The 25,401-nt window shown below is 47.8% G+C and overlaps 1 protein-coding gene across 1 annotated transcript in view; it reads right to left on the bottom strand.

Annotated features, from left to right (window-relative positions):
- Positions 1-22,142, bottom strand: part of LOC309561327 (uncharacterized protein) — an 83,388-nt gene extending 61,246 nt beyond the window's left edge. The window contains exons 1-4 of the mRNA XM_082265190.1: positions 22,078-22,142; positions 14,758-17,146; positions 11,435-11,524; positions 924-993 (exon numbers count right to left, since the gene is read on the bottom strand). Coding sequence (XP_082121316.1) covers positions 924-993; positions 11,435-11,524; positions 14,758-17,146; positions 22,078-22,136 — 2,608 coding nt within the window. The 5' untranslated portion in view covers positions 22,137-22,142. The remainder of the gene's footprint in view (positions 1-923; positions 994-11,434; positions 11,525-14,757; positions 17,147-22,077) is intronic.
- Between the last annotated feature and the right edge of the window lie 3,259 nt (positions 22,143-25,401).

Genomic DNA, 25,401 nt, shown 5'->3' with positions numbered 1-25,401 from the left:
GCAGGGCAGCTGGTGGACAAGGGTACCAATAAGCTGGAGATCTGCTGAGCAGGGGTACCTCTGAGCTGGGGGGATCTGCTGGACGAGGGTAATAATAAGCTGGGGATCTGCTGAGTGAGGGTACCAATAAGTTGGGGTCCTACTGGGCCCTTTTTAAAACAAACATAAAATCAGCACACAGAGCATTTGCCAAGCTTCATTAAAGCTTCACAAAAGCATCATTGAAGCATCAGAAAAGCATGTTGAAGTGGTAGAAGCTTTAATGTATGTTAAAGTCGAAGCAAGTGTAAATGAGCCCCAAATAGAGTGTTGAAAGTATTTCACCCCTTAATGTGCATTCCTAGGTATTGGCCAATAGGAATGAGTGGGTGGGTCCCTTACGCCATTCCAAAACTATCATCATGTGCCAGGAGTGCCTGTCCTTGGTCCGAAGCAGTTTGCACCCTAGAGACAGAATATTTTAATGACTAATCCAGTAAAATTATCCACAAAGCCCCGGTCTCTTCTTCTGGCATATTTCTGCTTTCATGCAGCACCATTTCTGTCAGAAGAGCTGCTAAGATGTCCTGAAGCGTTAGACTTCATTCACACTGGCACTGCCAAACCTGCGTTTATAGGACATTTCTAAAAGCATATAAAAGATAAAGTAAAAATTTTTATTTACCTGCACTTAGGTGCCATCAACTGATCTGGGTTAGTGAATAAATACAACTCTGGGAAGCATAAAAAGTTGTTTGTACTTCCAAGGACACTTCATTTTAGAGACGCTAAAGGCAGGCATGCCACTGTGAACGAGGCCCTATGGTTAGAATATATTATTTCCCTAGGAAGTTCTATTCTCCTGCCCAAGGACCCCACTACGTGAGGACAGTTTAGCTCAGTTGCACTTCAATCTAATAGCCGGCAGAAAACTGTACACTCACCTGGAAGGTATCCAATGAGGTTCACGCTGGTCTCCGGCAGGTTGTGCGCACTTCTGAGCGCGCACAGGATCTGTGGGAGAAAAACACAATGAGAAGACGGAAAGACAAAACTGCACCCTGCCTGTATACGGAGCAAAGCTCTCTAAACCCTCCCAAGAGCTCCCCAGAACTGTCAATCTACCCAGTCTGAGCAAAGAGATGACTGCTAAAACATTGTAAGATACTATTCACTACTATAGTACCTTCCTTGCCCGAATACACTGCTGTATCCTGTTTATAAAGTGAACTAAGCTCCCTAAATACCCTGAGAGCTCCCCATAACTGTCGATCTACCCAGTCTGAGCAATGAGATGACTGCTAAAACATTGTAAGATACTATTCACTAATATAGTACCTTCCTTGCCCTAACACACTGCTGTATCCTGTTTATATAGTGAACTAAGCTCCCTAAATACACTGAGAGCTGCCCATAACTGCCCCACCTACCCGGTCTAAACAATAACATCACTGTAAGGATGGTACCCCACCGCTGTATCTTGCATGACACTAAAACCTTACTTGGACCAATACATGGCTGCATTCTGTGTGTATAGTGAACTAAGCTCTCTAAATACCCAGAGAACCCCAACAACTTCCCCACCTACCCTGTCTGAACAGCATCACTGTAAGGATGGTATCCCATCGCTATAACCTGTATGACACTAATCACTTATTTAATAACTTCCAAGGACCAACACATGGCTGCCTTCTGTGTGTATAGTGAACTAAGCTCCCTAAATACCCAGAGAACTTCCACAACGGTCCAACCTTTCCTGTCTGAATAACAATACTAGAATGACGATTCTCTCCCCTCACTGTATCTTATAGGACAAAAATCACCAATTCAATATTTCACCTGCACTAACACCACACCACACCACTGTATCCTGGTTTATAAAGTTATCTAAGCTCTCTAAATACCCTGAGAGCTGCCCATAACTGGCCCACCTACCCAGTCTAAAGAAAAACAATGTAAGGATGGTACCCCACCGCTGCATCTTGCATGACACTAATCACTAATTTAATACCTTACATGGACCAACATATGGCTGCCTTCTGTGTGTATAGTGAACTAAGCTCCCAACAACTGCCCCACCTACCCTGTCTGAATAACAACACTGTAAGGATGGTACCCCACCGCTATATTCTGTATGACACTAATCCCTTATTTAATAACTCACATGGACCAACACATGGCTGCATTCTTTGTGTATAGTGAACTAAGCTCCCTAAATACCCAGAGAGCTTCCACAACTGTCCAACCTACCCTGTCTGACCAACAATACTAGAATGACGATTCCCCCCCCCCCCCTCACTGTACCTTATAGGACAATAAATCACCAATTTAATATTTCACCTGCGCTAACACACTGCTGTATCCTGGTTTGTAAATTTAAACTAAGCTCTCTAAATACCCCGATAGCTGCCCATAACTGCCCCACCTACCTATCCTATCTGAGCAATAACATCCCTGTAATGATTGAACCCCATGGCTGTACCTTGTATGACACTAATCACTAATTTAATTTACATGGCTCGACACATGACTGCCTTCTGTGTGTATAGTGAACTAAGCTCCTTAAATACCCAGAGCTTCCACAACAGTCCAACCTACCCTATCTGAATACCAATACTAGAATGACAATTCTCTCCCCTCACTGTACCTTATAGGACATTAAATCACCAAATCAATATTTCACCTATGCTAAAACACAGATGTATCCTGTTTGGAAAGTGAACTAAGCTCTCTAAATACCATGTGAGCTGCCCACAACTGCCCCACCTATCCTGTCTGAGCAATGACATCACTGTAAGGATGGTACCCCATGGCTTTACCTTGTAAGACACTAATCACTAATTTTATTACCTTACATGACTGCATTCTGTGTGTATAGTGAACTAAAGCTCCCTAAATACACAGAGAGCTCCCAACAACTGTCCCACCTACCCTGTCTAAATAATACTATGACAATTCTCCCCCATTTATGTACATTATAGGACAATATATCACAAACAATATTTCACCTATGCTAAACACCGCTGTATCCTGGTTTGTAAAGTGAACTAAGCTCTCTAAATACCTTGAGAGCTGCCCATAACTGCCCCACCTATCCTGTCTGGGCAATGACATTAATGTGGGGATGGTACCCCACTGCTATACCTTGTAGGACACTAATAACGTACATGGACCAACACATGGCTGCATTCTGTGTGTATAGTGAACGAAGCTCCCTAAATACCCAGAGCGCTCCCAACTGACCCATCTACCCTGTCTAAATAATACTAGGACGACGATTCTTCCCCCCCATTACTGTACCTTATAGGACAAATCACAAACAATTTTTCACCTACATTAACACCGCTGTATCCTGATTTGTAAAGTGAACTAAGCTCCCTAAATACCCTGAGAGCTGCCCATAACTGCCCCACCTATCCTGTCTGGGCAATGACATTAATGTAGGGATGGTACCCCACTGCTAGACCTTGTATGAGACTAATAACCTATTTAATAACTTACATGAACCAACACATGACTGCATTCTGTATGCATAGTGTACTAAGCTCCCTAAATACCCAGACAGCTTCCACAACAGTCCAACCTACCCTATCTGAATAACAATACTGGAATGACGATTCTTCCCCCCCTCACTGTACCTTCTAGAACATTAAACCACCAATTCAATATTTCGCCTGGCTAACACACCGCTGTATCCTGGTTTGTAAAGTGAACCAAGTTCTCTAAATACCCTGAGAGCTGCGCATAACTGCCCAAACTATCCTGTCTGAGCAATGACATCACTAAGGATGGTACCCCATGGCTTTTACCTTGTATGACACTAATCACTAATTTAATACCTTACATGGCTGCATTCTGTGTGTATAGTGAACTAAGCTCCCCAAATACCCAGAGAGCTCCCAACAACTGCCCTACTTACCCTGTCTGAACAATACCATCACTGTAAGGATGGCACCCCATTGCTGTACCTTGTATAACACTAATCACTAATAGGGATGCACCGATCCGATATTAGGATCGGATATCTGCGCCAATACTGCCACAATAGCTGAATCGGGGATCAGTAAAATTAACCGATCCACTGGCCGATACGGTTTTGCTGAGTCCCGGCTCAGCTGTGCCTTACTTGGCCTAGTAGTAGTATGGGATGGGAGCCGCTACTTCCTGTATAGGTCCGGCTCACAGGCGGAGTGATATCAGATGCACTCCGCCTGTGAATGGAGGGAGCCATACACATGATGCAGCGGCTTTGCTCTGTACTGCAGCCACATGCATATTGTGTATGTGTGTAGTTCCGAATCGGTATCGGCAGATACACAATGCCAGATATCGGTATCGGGACAAGAAGTTGGATCGGTGCATCCCTAATCACTAATACCTTACATGGATCAACACATGACTGCATTCTGTATGTATAGTGAACTAAGCTCCCTAAATACCCAGAGAGCTCCCAACAACTGCCCCATCTACCCTGTCTAAATAATACTATAATGACGATTCTCCCCCCTTTACTGTACCTTATAGGACATTAAATTACTAAAACAATATTTCACCTACACTAACACCGCTGTATCCTGGTTTGTAAAGTGAACTAAGCTCCCTAAATACCCTGAGAGCTGCCCATAACTGCCTCACCTATCCTATCTGAGCAATGACATTAATGTAAGGATGGTACCCCACTGCTATACCTTGTAGGACACAAATAACCTTATTTAATAACTTACATGGACCAAGAACATGGCTGCATTCTGTGTGTATAGTGAACTAAGCTCCCTAAATACCCAGAGAGCTCCCAACAACTGCCCCGTCTAAATAATATTATAATGATGATTCTCCCCCCTTTACTGTACTTTATAGGACATTAAATCACTAAAATAATATTTCACCTAAGGCCTAAGCTAACACAGCTGTATCCTGGTTTGTAAAGTAAACTAACCTCCCTAAATACTCAGAGCTGCCCATAACTGCCCCACCTATCCTATCTGAGCAATGACATTATTGTAGGGCTGGTACCCCACTGCTATACCTTGTAGGACACAAATAACCTTATTTAATAACCTACATGAACCAACAACATGGCTGCATTCTGTGTGTATAGTGAACTAAGCTCCCAAAATATCCAGAGAGCGCCCAACAACTGCCCCATCTACCCTGTCAGAAAAATACCATCACTGTAAGGATGGTACCCCACTGATAAACCTTGTATGACACTAATCACTCATGTAATACCTTACATGGATTAAAACATGGCTGTATCCTGTGTGTATAATGAACTAAGCTCCCTAAATACCCCCGAGAGCTCACTGTAAAGATGAGGCCTTCCAACAAAAATAGCCAGATAATGTCCATGCTCCCCTCCCCCAACTGTACTGATATTAGTCACTAATATACAGCTCCACCTGCACTAACACAACAAAAACCTATCTACACATTACTTTCCATTATTCAATCCAAGTAATATCTAAATGACGTTCCCTGACTAAGGCTCGGTTCAAAAGGCTTTGACCCCATTGTCGTGCAACTTGCTTGCGACTTTCATACATTAGAGCCCACAGGACTAAGTCACATTGAAGCCGCATCAAAGTAGTGCAGGAACCTGTTTAAAAGTCATCGTGACTTGAGTCGCATTCACTGGAACGGCCGCCATTGAAATGTGTTTCACTTGTCAAGCGACTTGTGTGTCGCAAGTCACAGCAGTGTCAATTTATGAAAATATAAAGAGTTCAGCAATCCCATGGAGTCAACTATCCTATATAACAGGGATCCTCAAACTACGGCCCTTCAGCTGTTGCGGAACTACACGTCCCATGAGGCAATGTAAAACTCTGACATTCACAGACATGACTAGGCATGATGGGAATTGTAGTTCCTGAACAACTGGAGGGCCATAGTTTGAAGACCCCTACTATAGAATCTATGATGCCAGGAAATAAAACCTAAACGTGTACTCAGCCAGTGATGACGAAACTTGGCACCCCTAATGTTTTGGAACTACCATTTCCCATGATGCTCTTGCACTCTGCAGTGTAGTTGAGCATCATGGGAAATGTAGTTCAAAAACATTTGGGGGGGGCCAAGGTTCACCATCACTGATACATACTATTAAGTAGCAATCCAATTAAAAAAACTATATACATTTCCCTTTAACTTCTGCATCGAGATTGCACAGTAGCCATTATATAAAATGAAACAATGTTACAGCTAGCAGATTGATCGCAGTCCAGTCACTGGCTTTGGTCCATAGGGCTGTACTGCTGCTGTAGCTCCAGGCTGCTTGTTGAAGCCTCGACTGACACACTGTTTTCAGCATTTACTATTAAATCCACCTTTTAAAGCATGAGATCCCTGAGCTCTTCTTTGTATCACAATGTTGGACATCCCTGGTCATCGGAAGCTGCAGGGGTAAGGGTGCTGCATTTCCTGAATAGACTTTTCTTTGTTGCAGACACAAAACTCCATTCACTACTTTTCTTGATAAAGAACATTTTTTTGTTGTTTAATTGAGAATATTCCCGTTTTTCAGATAGCTTTTCTAATGCTCTTCGATTTCCAATGTCATCTTGAGGAAGTCATGTGGACTCTGACGAAATGCGTCTGGCAGAGCTAGTGACGTCATCACGCAAACCAGAAGTATTTACATAGTTACATACTAGTGGAGGTGGAAGACAATAGTCCATCCAGTTCAAACTGTTTAGGTGTGTGTGGACGCAATCATCTCTCATACCCCTGAATGTTATGATCCTTGAGATTTTATGGTTCACTCCACTGTTTCTACATTGGGCAGAGTTTGTGATGAATCTTTATCAACTAGTGAACATAGTTAACTCCTCTTAGGAGCGTCTGGATAAATATAGCTATCTCTCTATCTAGAGAATAAAATATATATATATATATATCTTTTTTTTCAGCAGGAACGCAGTTCCGGCACCTCCAGCACTGAATGTATGTAATAGCAAGTGGTGTGGGTACATATATATATTTATTACACATATATACACACACACAGTAAAACCTTGGTTTGAGAGTAACTTGGTTTGAGAGCGCTTTGCAAGACAAGCAAATTTTTAAAATAAATTTTGACTTGATATACGAGTAGCGTCATGTCACAACTGGGTATAAAAAAGAAGAGAGGAGCCTCTAAGTGTGGCAATATGGTTACATTTAATGAAGGTTCAATATTTAGCAACTCACATGGTTGATGATTAAAACAGGCACATCCAAGTATGCAGGCATCCGGGTTAAAGCTGTCCATATAGACCATCCTCATCATCCCTTCCACGCTGCGCTCCACGAGCGATTCAAGGTCTCGCTTTCAGATCACTCTACTGCAGGGTAGTCTTCCCAATCACAATTGCAGACTGACATCGGTGAGAGCCAGTGGTTCAGAAGATGGTCTATGTGGACAGCTTTACCCCAGATGCCAGCAAACTTAGATGTGCCTCTTAATCATCAACCATGCGAGTTGCTAATGTTGAACCTTCATTAAATGTCCCCCTACTGCTACACTTAGAGCCACCTCTCCTCTTTTATACTCTGTAGCTCCTGCTGGATTTTGCTTCTAAAGCAAAGGAGGCACCATTTGTGGATGGACATTTTATGATGACACAACCTATCACATTGCTATAATCTTTGTATATAGACTATAAACTGAAAGACTTATGAATAAATGGTTGTGGAACAAATCATCTGAGTTTCCATTATTTCTTATGGGGAAATTCGCTTTGATATAAGAGTGCTTTGGATTACAAGCATGTTTCCGGAACAAATTATGCTCGCAATCCAAGGTTTTACTATATATATATATATATATATATATATATATATATATATATATATATATATATATATATAAATTATTTATGCTAATCCTATATTCAAACTCCCTTGGGGAGTATCCCTGAGATAGCTCTGCCTGATTGGACAGATTATCTTTACTCTGGTGTCTCCACGTGGGTGGTTTTTATTGAACTCAAATGGAGGTATGTAGGAGTTTTGGTGGCATTGTTGTAGGGTGTGATACCAACACTTATAATATCTTGTTTTACTAAGGCTATGTTGACATGTGGGCGTAGCAGATCGCGGGCAGAATCACCGCGATTCGGAAATCCTTGCAAATCACGGGACGCCTGTGCGTTGCCCGTGATTTGCGATGGCACCCCAAACGCTGTGCGATGTTGCCGCGATTTTCGCCTGCCGAAACGCGGTAAAATCGTGCAATCGCGGGACGCATGATGCCCAAACAAAGTACAATTGCTTCTTTTGTGCGTCATGCATCTGTGATTCTGTTTGCGCAATGTTACCGCGATTCGGCAGGAGAAAATCATGGCAACATCCCACAGCGTTTGGGGTGCTATTGCAAATCACGGGCATTGCACAGCCGTCCCCGCGATTTGCAATGATTTCCGGATCACGGGCAGAATCGTGATGATTCTGCCCGCGATCCGCTGCGCCCACATGTGAACGTAGCCTAAATATATTTCATTCCCGCATTCGTCCCTACGGGATTATTCTCTTTTGGTGTCCCCTTGAGGACCATTCTTGGTGGAATTACCTCTCGGGGTGAACCTTTTCTTGTTATTGTGCAATTACCATGTAACACAACAATATTATATCTTCAAAAAACAATTTCCAAGATTAAAGGTTTTTAAGGTGCCATTCTTACAAAATATCTCAAACAATTTTTAAAATTTCAAACTTTTATTAAACATCAAATTCATCTCATAAAAGACAGTTGTCACTTGCATATGAAAGTATCCCACACTTTCCTCGACATGTTTCGCTAGATAATCTTAGCTTCTTCAGGAGATTAGTCTGGATATTGTTCACATAAGCTAAATATAAATAATATACATAATTACTCATCACATAATTTCAACAAAATAATCACAATGTGTCTATATACAAAAATGTCAGAAATAACACAAATGTGCTTACAATTACCAAGCCCATAAAAAGGAACATAGCACCCCGCTTAATCCATACACCTCACAAAATGTTCAAAGGTTATCCCTTGGATATTTTGTTGAAGTTATGTGATGAGTAATTATGTATATTATTTATATTTAGCTTATGTGAACAATTTCCAGACTAATCTCCTGAAGAAGCTATGATTATCTAGCGAAACATGTCGAGGAAAGTTTGGGATACTGTCCTATGCAAGTGACAACTGTCTTTTATGAGATGAATTTTTATATATTTTTAATAAAATTTTTAAATTTTTAATATTGTTTGCGATATTTTGTAAGAATGGCACCTTAAAAACCCTTAGGGTCCTTTTAACACAGTTGGCATCCGCCGGCGGACTCCATTCTGCTCAGCGGGGACCCGGGACTTCGGTGGAATTATGCCCGATAGCCGTGGTGACCGCAAGCTCAGACTCACGCTGGAGTGACGGCTTGCCGCAAAACCAACCCCCTCCCCTACACGCTCATTGGAGCTTAGGAGGCAGTGAGGAAGTGACCGGCTGGGCAGCTTTTACCGATACTCGGATCCCCAAGAGCGCAGCAACAAAGGAGACCATCCATACTTGTCTAGGAGGTATCGTATTCTTACCCTGCATACATAGAGGCTATGTGCTTTTTACAGCTGTTGAACAAATACAGCCTCTAATATACTGGACTGCCTAACTATTAATGTCTCTGGTCTGCCCACCTTAGGACGCCATTTCTGGTCAGCCCAAGGGCGTTTTCATACATATTATCCATGGGAACCCTATTCTCCAACTCTGGGCTGTTACTGGCTACATCAAGGATCCAGGCTGTTCCAAAACCAGGCGATTTATAAGTGCAATACACATTAGAGACTGTATGTTTCCTTCGGTGGAAAGTCCTTCCCCAATGAAGATATCCCTATCTTGTGCCTTATATTCTTACATGCTTGTTTGCTGCAGCAACCCATGATTTTAATTATGTGTTTTTACATTAAGGTGTGTTCTATATTGTCAGTCACCTTGCCAATTTTTGTATTTTCAATCACATATTAGTGTCCATAGTTGACTTCTTTGGGGAGAATTCTGTTTCTCCTCTTCTTTAGATATACACTGTTCAGCAGCCTGTAACAGCCTATGAGAGGCTGACAGCTGCTGTGGCTGGACGGTGCACCAAGCGGTGCCAACGTTTAGGACAGAATGCAGCCAGGGTAGAAAGCCCAGAATGCAACCATTCAACGTTCTGAGCATTTGTTTCTGGGCATTTAACGCTCCAAAAACGTTAGCACCGCTCGGTGCACCGTCCAGCCACAGCGGCTGTCAGCCTCTCATAGGCAGCTACAGGCTGTTGGCATGGGGGGGGGGGTTGGAACACACAAGCCCTTAAGGGCTTGTTCACACAATTGGTGCTCTTTGAAGGCTGATCTGCATTCAGATTGCTCTTCAAAAGGGCTTTGGAGAGGCAGTGAGGAGGCTATGTATTAGTGCAGAGTAGCCCCATTCACTTTGGCGGGCCAGCGCTTTGCCTGCCAAAAGTGACATGGGCTATAATTCTTTCTGTGGCTGTGAAGCAAAGCATCATGGTATGTGCACACCCCCGGCTGCTGTCTCTGCAGCTAAAGTGGGGGGGGGGGAGGGGGGGTAGAGGCTGTGGTGTGGTAATCCACAATGTTACTGTCCCCTAACCGCTAGTGTGAACGAGCCCTGACCCTTTCACTGCCACAGGCCACAACTATTTCACCAGCATGTAAACAAACTCCAAGCCATTGGATTTCTAGCAGCTGTAAAGCCACCTAATCACTCCTATAATGTTTGTAATGTGCCACCCTCCCTTCCTGACCCCCATCCCACCTATCCCTCCTGGGTGCCAAGGACATCCATGGTAGGTGCGAGAATGGAGAGCAGTGGGAGATCAGCGAATGGATAGTATGAACCAGAAAATGCTCAGCTCAGACTATTTTCAGAGTCAGAGCGGTCAATCTCCGGCCTACCTGGCCGGTGAAGGAGCACAGTCTGTGCTATATCAACATATCCTGTTACACTACCTTCATAACACACATGTGCTGTGACAAAAGGATAGGCTTTAATGGCCACATATTTGTCGCTGGGCAGCTGTTTTTGTGCTGAAAGTGTGCCCACTGCGAGCTCCCAGCGCAGATACTAAGCTTTCAAAAACCGCTCTTGGTTCAGACTAACGATCAGTAGCCGGGGAGGGACCGGCTCACGATCATGTCCCCACTATGAGTGGCAATCACAGTGGTCATGTGATTGCTAATCCTTCCCACTACGGCATTCAAGGTGGGCAGGAAAGAGTTAAAAAGAGTGCATGGGCGATATTAGGGAGTCTACTGCTGTCTCCTTAAAGAGAACCTGTCACCTGCACTATGCTACCACAAAGGAGGCTTAGCAGCTTATTTGTGACAGCAATAAAGAAACACACCACCATATCTCTTCATTGCACAGCTGAACCTGGCTGAGCCTTATCGGAGGTTTCCCTTACCACCTCCCCCCCTCCACCCTTCCACCTACCTCTTCCCGAGAGGCTCCAGTGGGAAGACCCTCAAGCCATATGATCTTTGTTGCCCCTTCGGGTATGGGCGTCCTGCGATAGTCCTTATCCTGGTGGAGAAAATATAATGGAATAAGATATTATAGACAACTATTCATACCCACAAAATACAAAATGTAAATTAACCATTTGACATGTAAGGTAACTGCCCTTTTATTAAAAGTCAACAGCTACGGTAAGGGTAGCTGATGATTTAATTTTTTACAAACCGTCTGAAGCTTCTCTTTAGTTAGGACATGACAGAAGAAGAGGAGGAGCCCCAGCCAAAAGGGCACGGCAGGGGAAGGAGGAGGAGCCCCAGCCAAAAGGGCACGGCAGGGGAAGGAGGAGGAGCCCCAGCCAAAAGGGCACGGCAGGGGAAGGAGGAGGAGCCCCAGCCAAAAGGGCACGGCAGGGGAAGGAGGAGGAGCCCCAGCCAAAAGGGCACGGCAGGGGAAGGAGGAGGAGCCCCAGCCAAAAGGGCACGGCAGGGGAAGGAGGAGGAGCCCCAGCCAAAAGGGCACGGCAGGGGAAGGAGGAGGAGCCCCAGCCAAAAGGGCACGGCAGGGGAAGGAGGAGGAGCCCCAGCCAAAAGGGCACGGCAGGGGAAGGAGGAGGAGCCCCAGCCAAAAGGGCACGGCAGGGGAAGGAGGAGGAGCCCCAGCCAAAAGGGCACGGCAGGGGAAGGAGGAGGAGCCCCAGCCAAAGGGCACGGCAGGGGAAGGAGGAGGAGCCCCAGCCAAAGGGCACGGCAGGGGAAGGAGGAGGAGCCCCAGCCAAAAGGGCACGGCAGGGGAAGGAGGAGGAGCCCCAGCCAAAAGGGCACGGCAGGGGAAGGAGGAGGAGCCCCAGCCAAAAGGGCACGGCAGGGGAAGGAGGAGGAGCCCCAGCCAAAAGGGCACGGCAGGGGAAGGAGGAGGAGCCCCAGCCAAAAGGGCACGGCTGGGGAAGGAGGAGGAGCCCCAGCCAAAAGGGCACGGCAGGGGAAGGAGGAGGAGCCCCAGCCAAAAGGGCACGGCAGGGGAAGGAGGAGGAGCCCCAGCCAAAAGGGCACGGCAGGGGAAGGAGGAGGAGCCCCAGCCAAAGGGCACGGCAGGGGAAGGAGGAGGAGCCCCAGCCAAAGGGCACGGCAGGGGAAGGAGGAGGAGCCCCAGCCAAAGGGCACGGCAGGGGAAGGAGGAGGAGCCCCAGCCAAAGGGCACGGCAGGGGAAGGAGGAGCAGCCCCAGCCAAAGGGCACGGCAGGGGAAGGAGGAGGAGCCCCAGCCAAAGGGCACGGCAGGGGAAGGAGGAGCCCCAGCCAAAGGGCACGGCAGGGGAAGAGGAGGAGCTCTAGCCAAAGACACGGCAGAGGAAGAGGAGGAGCCCTACCCAAAGACACGGCAGAGGAAGGAGGAGCAGCCCTACCCAGAGACACGGCAGAGGAAGGAGGAGGAGCCCTACCCAGAGACACGGAAGAGGAGGAGCCCTACCCAAAGACACGGCAGAGGAAGAGGAGGAGCCCTACCCAAAGACACGGAAGAGGAGGAGCCCTACCCAAAGACACGGCAGAGGAAGAGCCCTACCTAAAGGATATAACACAAATACCAGGAGGTGCTCTACACAAGAGACATGACACAAGAAAGAGAAGGAACTCTACCCAATATGACAGGAAAAGGAGGCACTCTACCCAAAGACATGACATGGGAAGAGGAGGAGCTTTACCCAAAGAACATGGCACGGGAAGAGGACCCACCCTACCCAAAGACATGCTAGAGGAAGGGGAAGAGCTCTACCCAAAGGATATGCCATAGAAAGGAGCAGGAGCCCTACCCATAGACAAGACACAAGAAAAGAAGGAGCTCTACCCAAAGGCCTGACACAAGAAGAGGACAAGCCCTACCCAAAGACCCTCAGGGTAAAGAGGTGCAGCCTATCTGAAGCAATGTGTGCATTAAAAGGAGAAAGACGCTGCTCTCCTGATCAGCCACCATGATGTGAAGATCAGATCAGCTTCAGCCTGCAAGTCTATGCCAAAAGGCCATGCCCATTGATGCATTTCACCTGCCCTACAATTAAGATTCAGTGAGAGTCAGGAGGTGCTGCCTTTTGGCAGAGACCTGCAGGCTGAAGCCAATCTGATCTTCACATCATGGTGGCTTGTTGGGAAAGTGATGTCTTTCTACTTTAAAGTACAAGATGAGGAGCATGACTTAATAAAGATGTGGTGGGGGGGGGAAGAGCCCTACCCTACAAAGGCACGATGCAGGAAGGGGAGGAGCCCTACCCTACAAAGGCACGATGCAGGAAGGGGAGGAGCCCTACCCTACAAAGGCACGATGCAGGAAGGGGAGGAGCCCTACCCTACAAAGGCACGATGCAGGAAGGGGAGGAGCCCTACCCTACAAAGGCACGATGCAGGAAGGGGAGGAGCCCTACCCTACAAAGGCACGATGCAGGAAGGGGAGGAGCCCTACCCTACAAAGGCACGATGCAGGAAGGGGAGGAGCCCTACCCTACAAAGGCACGATGCAGGAAGGGGAGGAGCCCTACTCTACAAAGGCACGATACAGGAAAGGGAGGAGCCCTACTCTACAAAGGCACGATACAGGAAAGGGAGGAGCCCTACTCTACAAAGGCACGATACAGGAAAGGGAGGAGCCCTACTCTACAAAGGCACGATACAGGAAAGGGAGGAGCCCTACTCTACAAAGGCACGATACAGGAAAGGGAGGAGCCCTACTCTACAAAGGCACGATACAGGAAAGGGAGGAGCCCTACTCTACAAAGGCACGATACAGGAAAGGGAGGAGCCCTACTCTACAAAGGCACGATACAGGAAAGGGAGGAGCCCTACTCTACAAAGGCACGATACAGGAAAGGGAGGAGCCCTACTCTACAAAGGCACGATACAGGAAAGGGAGGAGCCCTACTCTAGAAAGGCACGATACAGGAAAGGGAGGAGCCCTATCCTAGAAAGGCACGATGCAGGAAAGGGAGGAGCCCTATCCTAGAAAGGCACGATGCAGGAAGGGGAGAAGCCCTAGCCTAGAAAGGCACGATACAGGAAAGGGGAGGAGCCCTACCCTAGAAAGGCACGATACAGGAAGGGGAGCAGCCCTACTCTAGAAAGGCACGATACAGGAAGGGGAGGAGCCCTACTCTAGAAAGGCACGATACAGAAAGGGGGGGGAGCCCTTCTCAATTAAAAGCATGACACTGGAAGCAGAGGAGCCCTACTTAAAAGGGGTTCAATTGCTTCGTGCGATTTGACGAACAATACACAGTACAGTATTACATGATGCAACTTTATGATCTGGACCTACCTTACTCCCAGGCTGAGGGTCTTCACGAGATCTTTTCTCTGCCAAACGTTTATCTGATCTGTGGCCAACTCTGAGGTCCACATCATTAAAGTCCATGTTCCTATAATCAGTGTCCTCTCCGCACAGATATTCAATCCCTGGGGCCAGGCTACTTACTGGGCCCAATGGTCTGGCAGGCCTGGTGACAAGATCTGGGTGAAACGCTTCGGCAGCACTGGGATCAGGCACTGCAGGAGTAAGAGTGGTGGGTTTGTCTTTAGCCTCCGGCATGTCAGTTTTCCCTCTTAGCTCTTTGGCTGCCAGTCGAAGAAAGTCCATAAGAAGAGAATTCTGGGCAAAGAATTCCTCAGGGGTCTTTGTATCCCCACCTCGGAGATCTTCATCCTTCTGAACAGGTCCACTGGTCCGCAAGTCTTGATCGCCTTCCACCTTGTTAGGGTCCTTAGTGAAGCTGTCTTTACTGCGCAAGTCCTGATCGCCTGAACCGAGCTCCTCAGGGGTGGCCTGTGCTGTATATCCTGAAGCTTTCTCTGCCCGTTCCTTGGCTCCACTACTAACACCTTCAGGCTTTGGTCTCTCTCTAAAATCAGTGTCCAGTTTCCCAGGACAACTCTGTTTCGACCCGCTCGGTGCTTGAACCTCCGTGGGAGGTTTGGACTGAGCCTCAGCGATTATGCTGGCCAACGATGACAACTCTTCCTCGCTAAAAGACAAAAATGGAATCATTTCAACTTTTTTGGGGCCGGTCTTCTCGTCCATCACCGTTGGAATTGAAAGAAAATCGGTTGTTGATTTCGTTTTGTTGTCCTTTTCCATTTTGGGTGCTAAAAAGTCTCTTCCAGTCTCCATTTCCTCTGTGCTTTTCTTAACATAATCCTTGGTGCTCTGCCGATAGTCTGTATCTGTGCTTTCTCGCTCCCGGTAATCTGAATCTACTCTTTCCTTCTCCCGGTAATCTGAATCAGAGGTCTTTGTGTCTCGGTAGCTTAAATCTGTGGTCTTCGTGTTTTGGTATCTTACGTCGGCAGGCTTCATGTCTCGGGGGTTTACGTCAGCGGTCTTTGTGTCTTGGTAGTTTACGTTGGTGGTCTTCATGTCTCGGCCCCGATAGTCAGAGTCCGAACTCTCTTTGCCACGATAATCGGAGTCCGCGCACTCCTTCCCGCGGTAGTCCGTGTCTGTGCTTTTATGGAATTCTGTCCTTTGGGCCTGAGACTCCCCCTTTTCATAGCCGACATGAGCCACCTTGTCTTGTCTGTAAGGAATTTCTGTAGACTTCTTATTCACAGAGGTAAATCCCGCAGTGCCTTTCACAGTACCCGCATTTAAAGTGTCTTTCTCTTGATGTTCTACCTCCATATACTCCAGATCGGTCTTCTCCTGCTCCCTATACGGCATGGGCGCCAATCCACTTTCTGAGTATTGTCTAGACAGGCTCTCCTGATACGACATGGGCAAGGCTCCACTTTCTGGGTACTTCCTAGGCAGGCTTTCTTGATACTTTAAATCTCGCTCTCTTCCCATGAAATCCTTGTCAGATTCATTGACCCGTAAATCAAGGTCTGTAGACTCTCTAACACGTGCAGGCAGCCCCCTCTCGGAGTAATCCATAATTTCCCTCTCCCGGAAAGGCATCACAGCAGCCTCCCTGTCTCTAAGGGCCAAGCTCTTAACCTCCCTATCTCTGAGGACCATGGCCACGGCATCCCTATCTCGCATTCGTTCCAGAACCTCCCTCTCCCTCAGTAAACGCTCGGTGTACTCTCGCTCTCTCAGCAGCATTTCTTCTTCTCTTTCTCTACGTTTCAGTATAGCATCCAGTCGTAACTTGTACTCCATTTCGGCAGCGTGCCTCTGCCTATAATCGAGCGCGGTTGCTAATCTCTTTCGGTGCTCCAGTTCTAAATCTTCTCTCTCTTGGATCTCCTTTTCTGCGATCAACTTTCTTCTGTATTCCGAGGCCTCCCGATCCCTATAGTCGGGCGGTGAAAGCCTCACCCTGTAGCCGATGCTCTGACCTTCCTCGGCTCTATAGTCCACATCTGGTGTCTTCCACTTTCTCTGCTCTAGAACTTCCCTTTCTCTGTAGTCCATATCGGGGGCTAGACCCTGCTCGGAATAGTGCATGTCTGCCACGTCTCTAAAATTCCCTGCTTGTGCCCCTCTTCTCGGGATGTTCATCTGCTCATTTGCTGCCGGTCTGCTCTCTTCCCAAGCTCCTTCCTGGCCCATCCCTGCATCATTATAGCTGAAGGGAACGCCTCCTTGGCTGGCGTAGGGAGGACCAGGAGGCACAGCTCCACCCCGAAATGGTAAAGGACTACGTCCCCTCATTCTTGGATCAAGACCATGCGGCCACCTTGGAGGGTAAGACTCTCCTGTACGACCCCTGTGAGAGAGAAAACAAAAGGTTTACTATAGACTATCATAAACCGAGGCCTAAAGCAGAACTCCCTCCCACCCCCCCCCCCCAAAAAAAAAAAAAAAGAGAAAAGCACAGATGCATACAGCTGAGAAGGTTTATTCTGTAACAGTTTTCTTAACCACTTGCAGCCCATATAAAACTTACATATAGGGCAGCAAAGTGATCCTGCACTTTCGGATACGGGGCGCACCATGTGTGATTACACACAGCAGAATTCGCAGACTTGATATCTGCGGGCACCCGCCGATCCTCCGGTACTGAGGGAGAATGGCGCTTGGTAAATAAGGCAGACTGCCGTTCTGTTAGCAAGGAAGGCACGGATCCTGTGTTCCTGCAAAGCAGGCACATGAATCAATGCCTTGCCCTAGTAAAAGCACCTCACGCACAGTGCACAAAACACTGGCTAGGCACACATTTAACCCTCTGATTGCCCCTGATGTTAACCCCTCCCCAGCCAGTGTCAGTACAGTGATTGATTACTGTATTAGTGTCACTGGTTCCTAAAAAGGGTCAGCGTCAGAATGTTTTTCTGCAATAATTGATAAAAAACGCCACCATTAACCACCTCCCGCAAACCGACAAGAAGTGGTTGTGCCGGGGTGATGCCTGCAGCTAGAGGCATCATCCCGGTACCATTTTTAGAGCTGGCGGCCGGTTCTCAGGTAAAAATGGCTGATGCGGCTCAGGAGCCGCTCGGCCATTACCCCAGCAATCCAAGGACAGAGAAGCCCATATGCTGCTCACTGTTTAAACCTGGCACTCCTCTCGCTCTCCCTGAGGAAGACCACGTAGTCTAGGGCTGCACGATGTTGGGAAAAGAAGCACATTGCGATATTCGTCTTTCAACGATATACATCGCGATATTTAACTGGGTGGAATGCAGAAGACACTGACAGTGTGGATTAGGCAGAGTCGGGACTCACAGTGGTGGTAGGAGGTAGAAGAATCCCCCCCGAGTCCCGACTTCTCCCTGCCTAATGATGTAGAGTGGCTGCTAAGAGTTCTATGCAAGGGGGGATTGCTGAACAAGGTGAGAGAGTTGCAGTCTGCTGTGGATCTGTGTCCCCCTGTGCAGCCAAGATGGCGGTCGGCAAAGCTTGCTGAGGGATACGAGTACACTGGGGTCCTTTTTGTGAAGATTAGGAGGTCTGTGTATGGCTTTGGGGGCACCCGGGGGATGGAGGCAAGTCCCGAATGAGTGCCGAGTAAGTAGGCCTTACCGGGAACCACGAGCGTGCGATCGATCTCCGATCTAGGCAAGGCCGCGGCTTCTGTGCCTGTGTAGGCCTCAACTCTGCGCTCCTCAGAACGGAGTCTTTCCTCCGCAATACCGGGCAGTATTGGTCTCTGGTGCCTCGATGGGTCTCCCCTAGCTGTTTTTTCTCCCTGAATAGGGGAGATTTAGGAGGATTACTGAGGATTCTGTACGGCGGTATCGGAGCTCTCACAAGCCACGTCCGTCCCGCACGTCTTCCGGCCATGCCCCTTGCCTAATGCTAAATATCGTGTCTTCAGCGATATGAATATCGCCCACGCCCGCAGAACGATAGTCGATATCATATCGACTATCGTTCAGCCCTAACGTAGTCTGTGTCATCACACGTAGGGGAGGGGCCATATCCAAGTCGGTGACACAGATTAAACTTGGCGCTCCTCTAGCTCCCCCTGAGGAAGACACGTAGTCTCCGTCGTCACGCGTAGGGGAGCGGGCCATATCCAAGTCTTTTGGTGCGACAGGCTTTCTGCGATCCTGTTTACGCGATTGCACTGCTTTTCGTCTGTCGACACGCGCAACAAAAAAATCGTGCCGCGTTTAGGGTGCCATTGCAAGTCACGGGAATCGCGCAGGCGTCCCATGATTTGCAGTGATTCGGGCTCGCGGGCAGAATCGCGGATCCGAGACGCCTATATGCGAATGGAGCCTAAGAGCTGTATCCATGTCTCTGGTTGTAATATTATTATGTAAACACATTCTTTACTCCTGAGGGACACATCGCATTAGATGGCGTGAAAGTACTTCCTGGGATGGTGCTGCCTGGTAGGGGGGGTTGGTTTGTTATTTTTGTGTGGGAAAGTTTTGTTTCAGCACTAAGCCACGCGTGGCCGAAACTTTGTTTTCTTGTTATTTCTTACAAAATAAAAATAAATTGATTAAAAAAAGTAACGGAGAGCCATATCGCAAAAAATGGCCTGGTCATGAAGGGGAGGAAAATGGTTAATTTTGATACTGGGAGGGGAGGTTTTTGATACTTTAAGGGGGGGTCATGTGGTTAATTTTAATACTGAACACTTTCACCCCCTTTCTGCCCAGGCCAATTTTCAGCACTGTCACGCTTTGAATGACAATTACTCAGTCATGTAATATTATACACCAATTAAACTTTTAGCACTTTTTAAAGACAGGTAGAGTCTGCTTTTGGTGGTATTTAATCCCCACTGCGTTTTTTTTATTTTTAAACAAATAGAAATAAAAAAACAAAAAAAAAAAACCAAAAATTTTGAAAGGAAAAAAAAAAAAAGTTTCTTAGTTTCGGTTATAAAATTTTGCAAATAGGCAATATTTCTTCTGCTGCACTGATATTCAGTGTAAAGAACTCACTGTGCCCCGTCAGTTATTGGCTCTCCATTCCTCACACACAGACAGCGTGTGCAGAAAGGACTGCCGATAACTGGCAAGTCTGTTTACACTTAAAGTTGAGGTTTACACCCCTCCCAGAACTTGAAAGCCGCGCTGTAGCCCTCTTCCTGCTATATCGTGAGTGGGAAGGAGTTAAAAGTATGAGATTTTGTTTTTTGCAGAATCACTTACCTAGATGGATTCAGCAGCTGTTCTCCTCTGGCTCTAACACGGAGAACCGATCGATCAAATGCCGCTGATCGCTCAGTTCTCAGAGGTCCCTGAGTAGAGCTGCCGACTGTCAGTCAGCAGCTCTCTACTCTGCCACCCCCCCAGCACTCACTGGAGCACTGGGCTGTGGAAGGGGCGGGAGTGGCCGACTCAGGCTCTCAGATGCTGAGCCGGGTGGCGATTAAGGCATGTGGGCGAATCCCAACTTCATTGTCAAAATCTTACCTGAGCCATGATCAGCTCTGTGACGTCACGCCACTGTCTGCTGAAAACAGGGCACAGGAGTGCGAACGAACTTACTGTGATCCACAGAAGAAGTACAGCCAAAATAATTTCCCTTTAATCTCCCTGACGGTCTGATTATGTCCGGATTTCAGTGCTAAAAGCGGTACATTGCTTTGCATGGCAATCTGTTTTATATTTTAAAACTCACCTTCCCCTGCAATCCCTCGCCGTCCTCCCCCCGCCATCCTCGGCCGATGCCGGCACCTGTCTTCCGGTTCCTTTCCCTGTGAGCGTTGCGACGCAGGGGGGTGGAACCGACGGAAATTTCAAAAGTATAAATACACCAAATGAGATGATAGAAAGCTGTGATTGGATTACACTGTATCATCCCATCTCGCCACAGGATTTCACCTGGTGACTTTTCCACAGTGCCCTGCCTGTGCTTTTCCAGTGCTTTGTGCCTGGAAAATAGAGAACGACCATGGCGTCCAAAAAGCGTTCTGTTTGCGCAAAAATCGCTTTTAGATGAACTGGAAAACAGCGACAGCGAAACGGAGTTACTTGAAGAACTGAGCGATGGCCATTGGTGGGAAAATTGGTCATCAGGTACGGAAAGTGACAACAGCGACGATTCTGTCTCTTTTTGGCACATCGCTCCGTTGGAAATTCGATATTTTGATATCGAATTGGATATTCTTTCCAAATTCCACAAGCGATGTGCCAGAAAGACATCAGAATCGTCGCTGTCCTCACTTTCCATACCTGATGATGAATTTTCCCACCAATCACTATCGCTCAGTTCTTCAAGTAACTCCGTTTTGCCGTCGCTGTTTTCCAGTTCCTCTAAAAATGCTTTTGCACAAAAAGAACGCTTTTTGGACGCCATGGTCGCTCTCTATTTTCCAGGCACAAAGAACTGGAAAAGAACAGGCAGAGCACTGGAAAAGTCACCAGGTGAAATCCTGTGGTGAGAGGAGATAATAATCCGTTAGGATCACAGCTTTCTATCATCATTTGGTGTATTTACATTCTTGAATTTGCCGCCGGTTCCACCCCCTGCGTCGCAGGTAATGTGGGGGCTCAGAGTCTCTGTACACTCGCAGGGAAGGGAACCGGAAGGCAAGTGCCAGCATCTGCCAAGCACAGAGAGAGTGCGATGATGGCTGTAGGACAGAAGGAGATTGCAGGGAAGGTGAGTGTGATTCTGGGGTAATCCTGAGTGTGGCTCGGGGGTTACTGCTTTTGGTACTGAAAATTAACCCTGAGCCACACTCAGGAATACCGCTAGGGAGGTTAAGGGCAACAGGGTAAGAAGGATTCTAAAACAACTGGGTTTTACTACCACCTACAGGAGAATTAGGCCCCTGAATTCTCATCTGCCCCCCACTGAAGCCAATTGCAGTAGAGTTTAGTTTCTTCACCGGCCACAGAGGCTGGGAAATGTGACAGAGGAACCCGGAAGAGACTCCATACACGTTGCTTCCAGGTACTTACTAGCCAGGAAAGATCATGGGAATGGACATTGGCTAGTACCATTCCTCTCTACCCAGCGACACTCCCCACATGGGGGTCCTGGGCCCGCATGTGGGACAGCACAGCCTACAATCATGGCAGGGGGGCTACACTAACTGGGGTCCATGGTAGCGTTTTGTCAGCTGTACAGCTGCCCGGTCACTTCCACAAATCAGAGCTACAGTTTTACTTCCTAAATTTAAGTGAAAGTGCAAAACTAAGATCCCGACCCGCCACATGTGCAGCTCCACGCTGATTTGAAGCCCCCCCCCCCCTTTACCCTGCAGCTCATCATAACCTGAACACTCACCGGAACGCCCCAAACGATGGGCGAGGACTATTCCACATCTTCTCCGCGTTATACGACATCCGAAGATCACCACCTGGAGACAGAAAACGGAGACCGCCATCAAATATTAATCTATAGTGAGAGAATAACAGAGCCTACAATACAAACACTGTGTACAGCGCTGCGGTATATGTCAGTTATATAAATGTATAATAATAACAGTGTGTGACTGTGGGGGGACATTAGAGTGTAAGCTCCTCTGGTACAGAGACTGATGTGACTGTGGGGGGACATTAGAGTGTAAGCTCCTCTGGTACAGAGACTGGTGTGACTGTGGGGGAGGGGACATTAGAGTGTAAGCTCCTCTGGTACAGAGACTAATGTGACTGACTCAGTGTTCTCTGTACAGCACTGCCTTATATGTCAGAGCTATATACATGTATAATAATAGTGTGTGACTGTGGGGGGGACATCATACATGTATATAGCTCTGACAAATACCGCAGTGCTGTACAGAGAACACTGAGCCAATCACATCAGTCTCTGTACCAGAAGACTCTAACGCCCCCCCCCCCCCCCACAATAATAGTGTGTGACTGCAGGAGGACATTAGAGTGTAAGCTCCTCTGGTACAGAGACTGATGTGATTGGCTCAGTAATCTCTGTACAGCACTGCGGTATATGTCAGAGCTATATAAATGTATAATAATAATAATAATAGTGTGTGACTGTGGGGGGACATCATACAATATAGCTCTGACATATACCGCAGTGCTGTACAGAGAACACTGAGCCAATCGCATCAGTCTCTGTACCAGAGGAGCTTACACTCTAATATCTCCCTGTAGTCATACACTATTATTGTGGGGGGGATGTTAGTCTTCTGGTACAGAGACTGATGTGATTGGCTCAGTGTTCTCTGTACAGCACTGCGGTATATGTCAGAGCTATATAAATATATAATAATATTGTGTGACTGGGGGGGGGACATTATACATTTATATAGCTCTGACATATACCGCAGTGCTGTACAAAGATCACTGAGCCAATCGCATCAGTCTCTGCACCAGAGGAGCTTACACTCTAATGTCCTCTTCCCCACAGTCACATCAGTCTCTGTACCAGAGGAGCTTACACTCTAATGTCCTCTTGCAGACATAGTATAATAGTGTGTGACTGTGGGGGACATTAGAGTGTGAGCTCCTCTGGTACAGACTGATGTGACTGTGGGGGAGGGGATATTAGAGTGTAAGCTCCTCTGGTACAGACTGATGTGACTGTGGGGGAGGGAATATTAGAGTGTAAGCTCCTCTGGTACAGAGACTGATGTGATTGGCTCAGTGATCTCCGTACATCACTGCGGTATATGTCAGAGCTATATAAATCTATAATAATTTGGGGGGACATTATACATTTATATAGCTCTGACGTATACCGCAGTGATGTACGGAGATCACTGAGCCAATCACATCAGTCTCTGTACCAGAGGAGCTTACACTCTAATGCCCCCCCACAGTCATAGTATAATATTGTGTGAGTGTAGAGGGAAATTAGAGTGTAAGCTCCTCTGGTATAGATACTGATGTAACTGGCTCAGTGATCTCTGTACAGCACTGCGGTCCCCCCACAGTCACATCAGTCTCTGTACCAGAGGAGCTTACACTCTAATGTTCCCCCACAGTCACACACTATTATCATACAATGACTGTGGGGGGACATTAGAGTGTGAGCTCCTCTGGTACAGAGACGGACGTGGCTATTTCTCAGAGGTCACAGTACACCCCCATAGCACATGTCGGCGCTATACACAGACGGATAATGGCGGTCTTACACACGGCCCTGTTGGTCCCCGACGCGGATCCTCCTCCGTTCGCCCAGCGCCAGCATCGACTTCCACTTCCGCCCCGCACCGGAAGTACGTCAGCCTCGATAAAGGAGGAAGGGAGGGAAAAGTGTTGGGCGGCGCTTGGGAATAATGGGGAGGAGCGTACCGGAAGTAGGTCAGCCTCTGCAGAGGAGAGTGTTGGGCGGGGCTGCGGGTGTGGAGGCAGATTCTGATTAATGACGGGGAGGGGTCACATTGCAACAGAAGGTCGCTTCTATAAAGGTGAGAGTGAGGAATGTTGGTCGTGGTTAGGCTATACACCGGCCGGGGCGGAGCTTGAGAATGTCGGGGGAGGAGTCACATGCTACCAGAAGTCAGCCAGCATTTGTGGAAGTAGGAGGAGTATTGGGCGTGGCTGTAAGCAGTCGGGCGGAGCTTGGAAACGAAAGCACAGGGAGTAGGGCTGCCTCTGTAGAGGTAGGAGGAGTATGGGGCGAGGCTGGGCTTAGCCGGACGAGGGGAGGAGCATGTGAGGAGACGGGATACTGAAAGCTGCTCAATCTTTGTGGAGGTAGGAGGAGTGTGGGGCGGGGCTGTGAGCACTCGGGATGGGTGGGGCTTGGGAATTGACGGGGTACTGGAAGCTGTTCAGTCTTTGTGGAAGTAGGAGGAGTATTGGGCGTGGCTGTAAGCAGCCGGGCGGAGCTTGGAAACGAGGAGCCTCAAAGCACTGGGAGTAGGTCAGCCTCTGTACAGGTAGGAGGAGTATGGGGCGAGGCCTGGGCTTAGCCGGACGGGGGGGCGGAGCATGGGAATTGACGGGGTACTGGAAGCTGCTCAATCTTTGTGGAGGTAGGAGGAGTGTGGGCGGGGCTGTGAGCAGCCTTGATAGGCGGAGCTTGGGAATTGACGGGATACTCGGAAGCTGCTCATTCTTTGTGGAGGTAGGAGGAGTGTGGGCAGGGCTATGAGCACTCGGGATAGGCGGAGCTTGTAAATTGACGGGATACTTGGAAGCTGCTCATTCTTTGTGGAGGTAGGAGGAGTGAGGGCGGGGCTATGAGCACTCGGGATAGGCGGAGCTTGGAAATTGACGGGATACTTGGAAGCTGTTCACAATATATATGGAGGTAGGAGGAGTGTAGGGCGGGGCTGTGAGCAGCCCAGATAGGCGGAGCTTGGGTATTGGCGGGGTACTTGGAAGCAGTTCACAATCTATGTGGAGGTAGGAGTAGCGTGGGCGGGGCTTGGAAATGACGGGGGAGGAGCAAGAACAAACCGGAAGCAAGTCAGCCTCTATCTAGGTGGGAGGAGTATAGGCGGGGCCGCTCAGGGAAGGCCCCACAATGCACCAGGGGTCCTGCTGTGATCGGACAGGTAATGTGAGGGGCTCAGAGTCTGTGTACACTGAGGGGAGGAGGGGTCTGACATATCAGCCAATGAGCTTTCTGCTGTCAGGTGACAGGAAGCAGAGGTGGTTGCTATGGGTTACCTCCAGTAATATGTATATATTTTCTTCC

Source organism: Pelophylax lessonae (genome assembly GCF_965119305.1).
Source record: "Pelophylax lessonae genome assembly, chromosome: 8".
NCBI classification, from domain to species: domain Eukaryota; kingdom Metazoa; phylum Chordata; class Amphibia; order Anura; family Ranidae; genus Pelophylax; species Pelophylax lessonae.
This window is presented reverse-complemented; position numbering and strand designations above follow the sequence as displayed.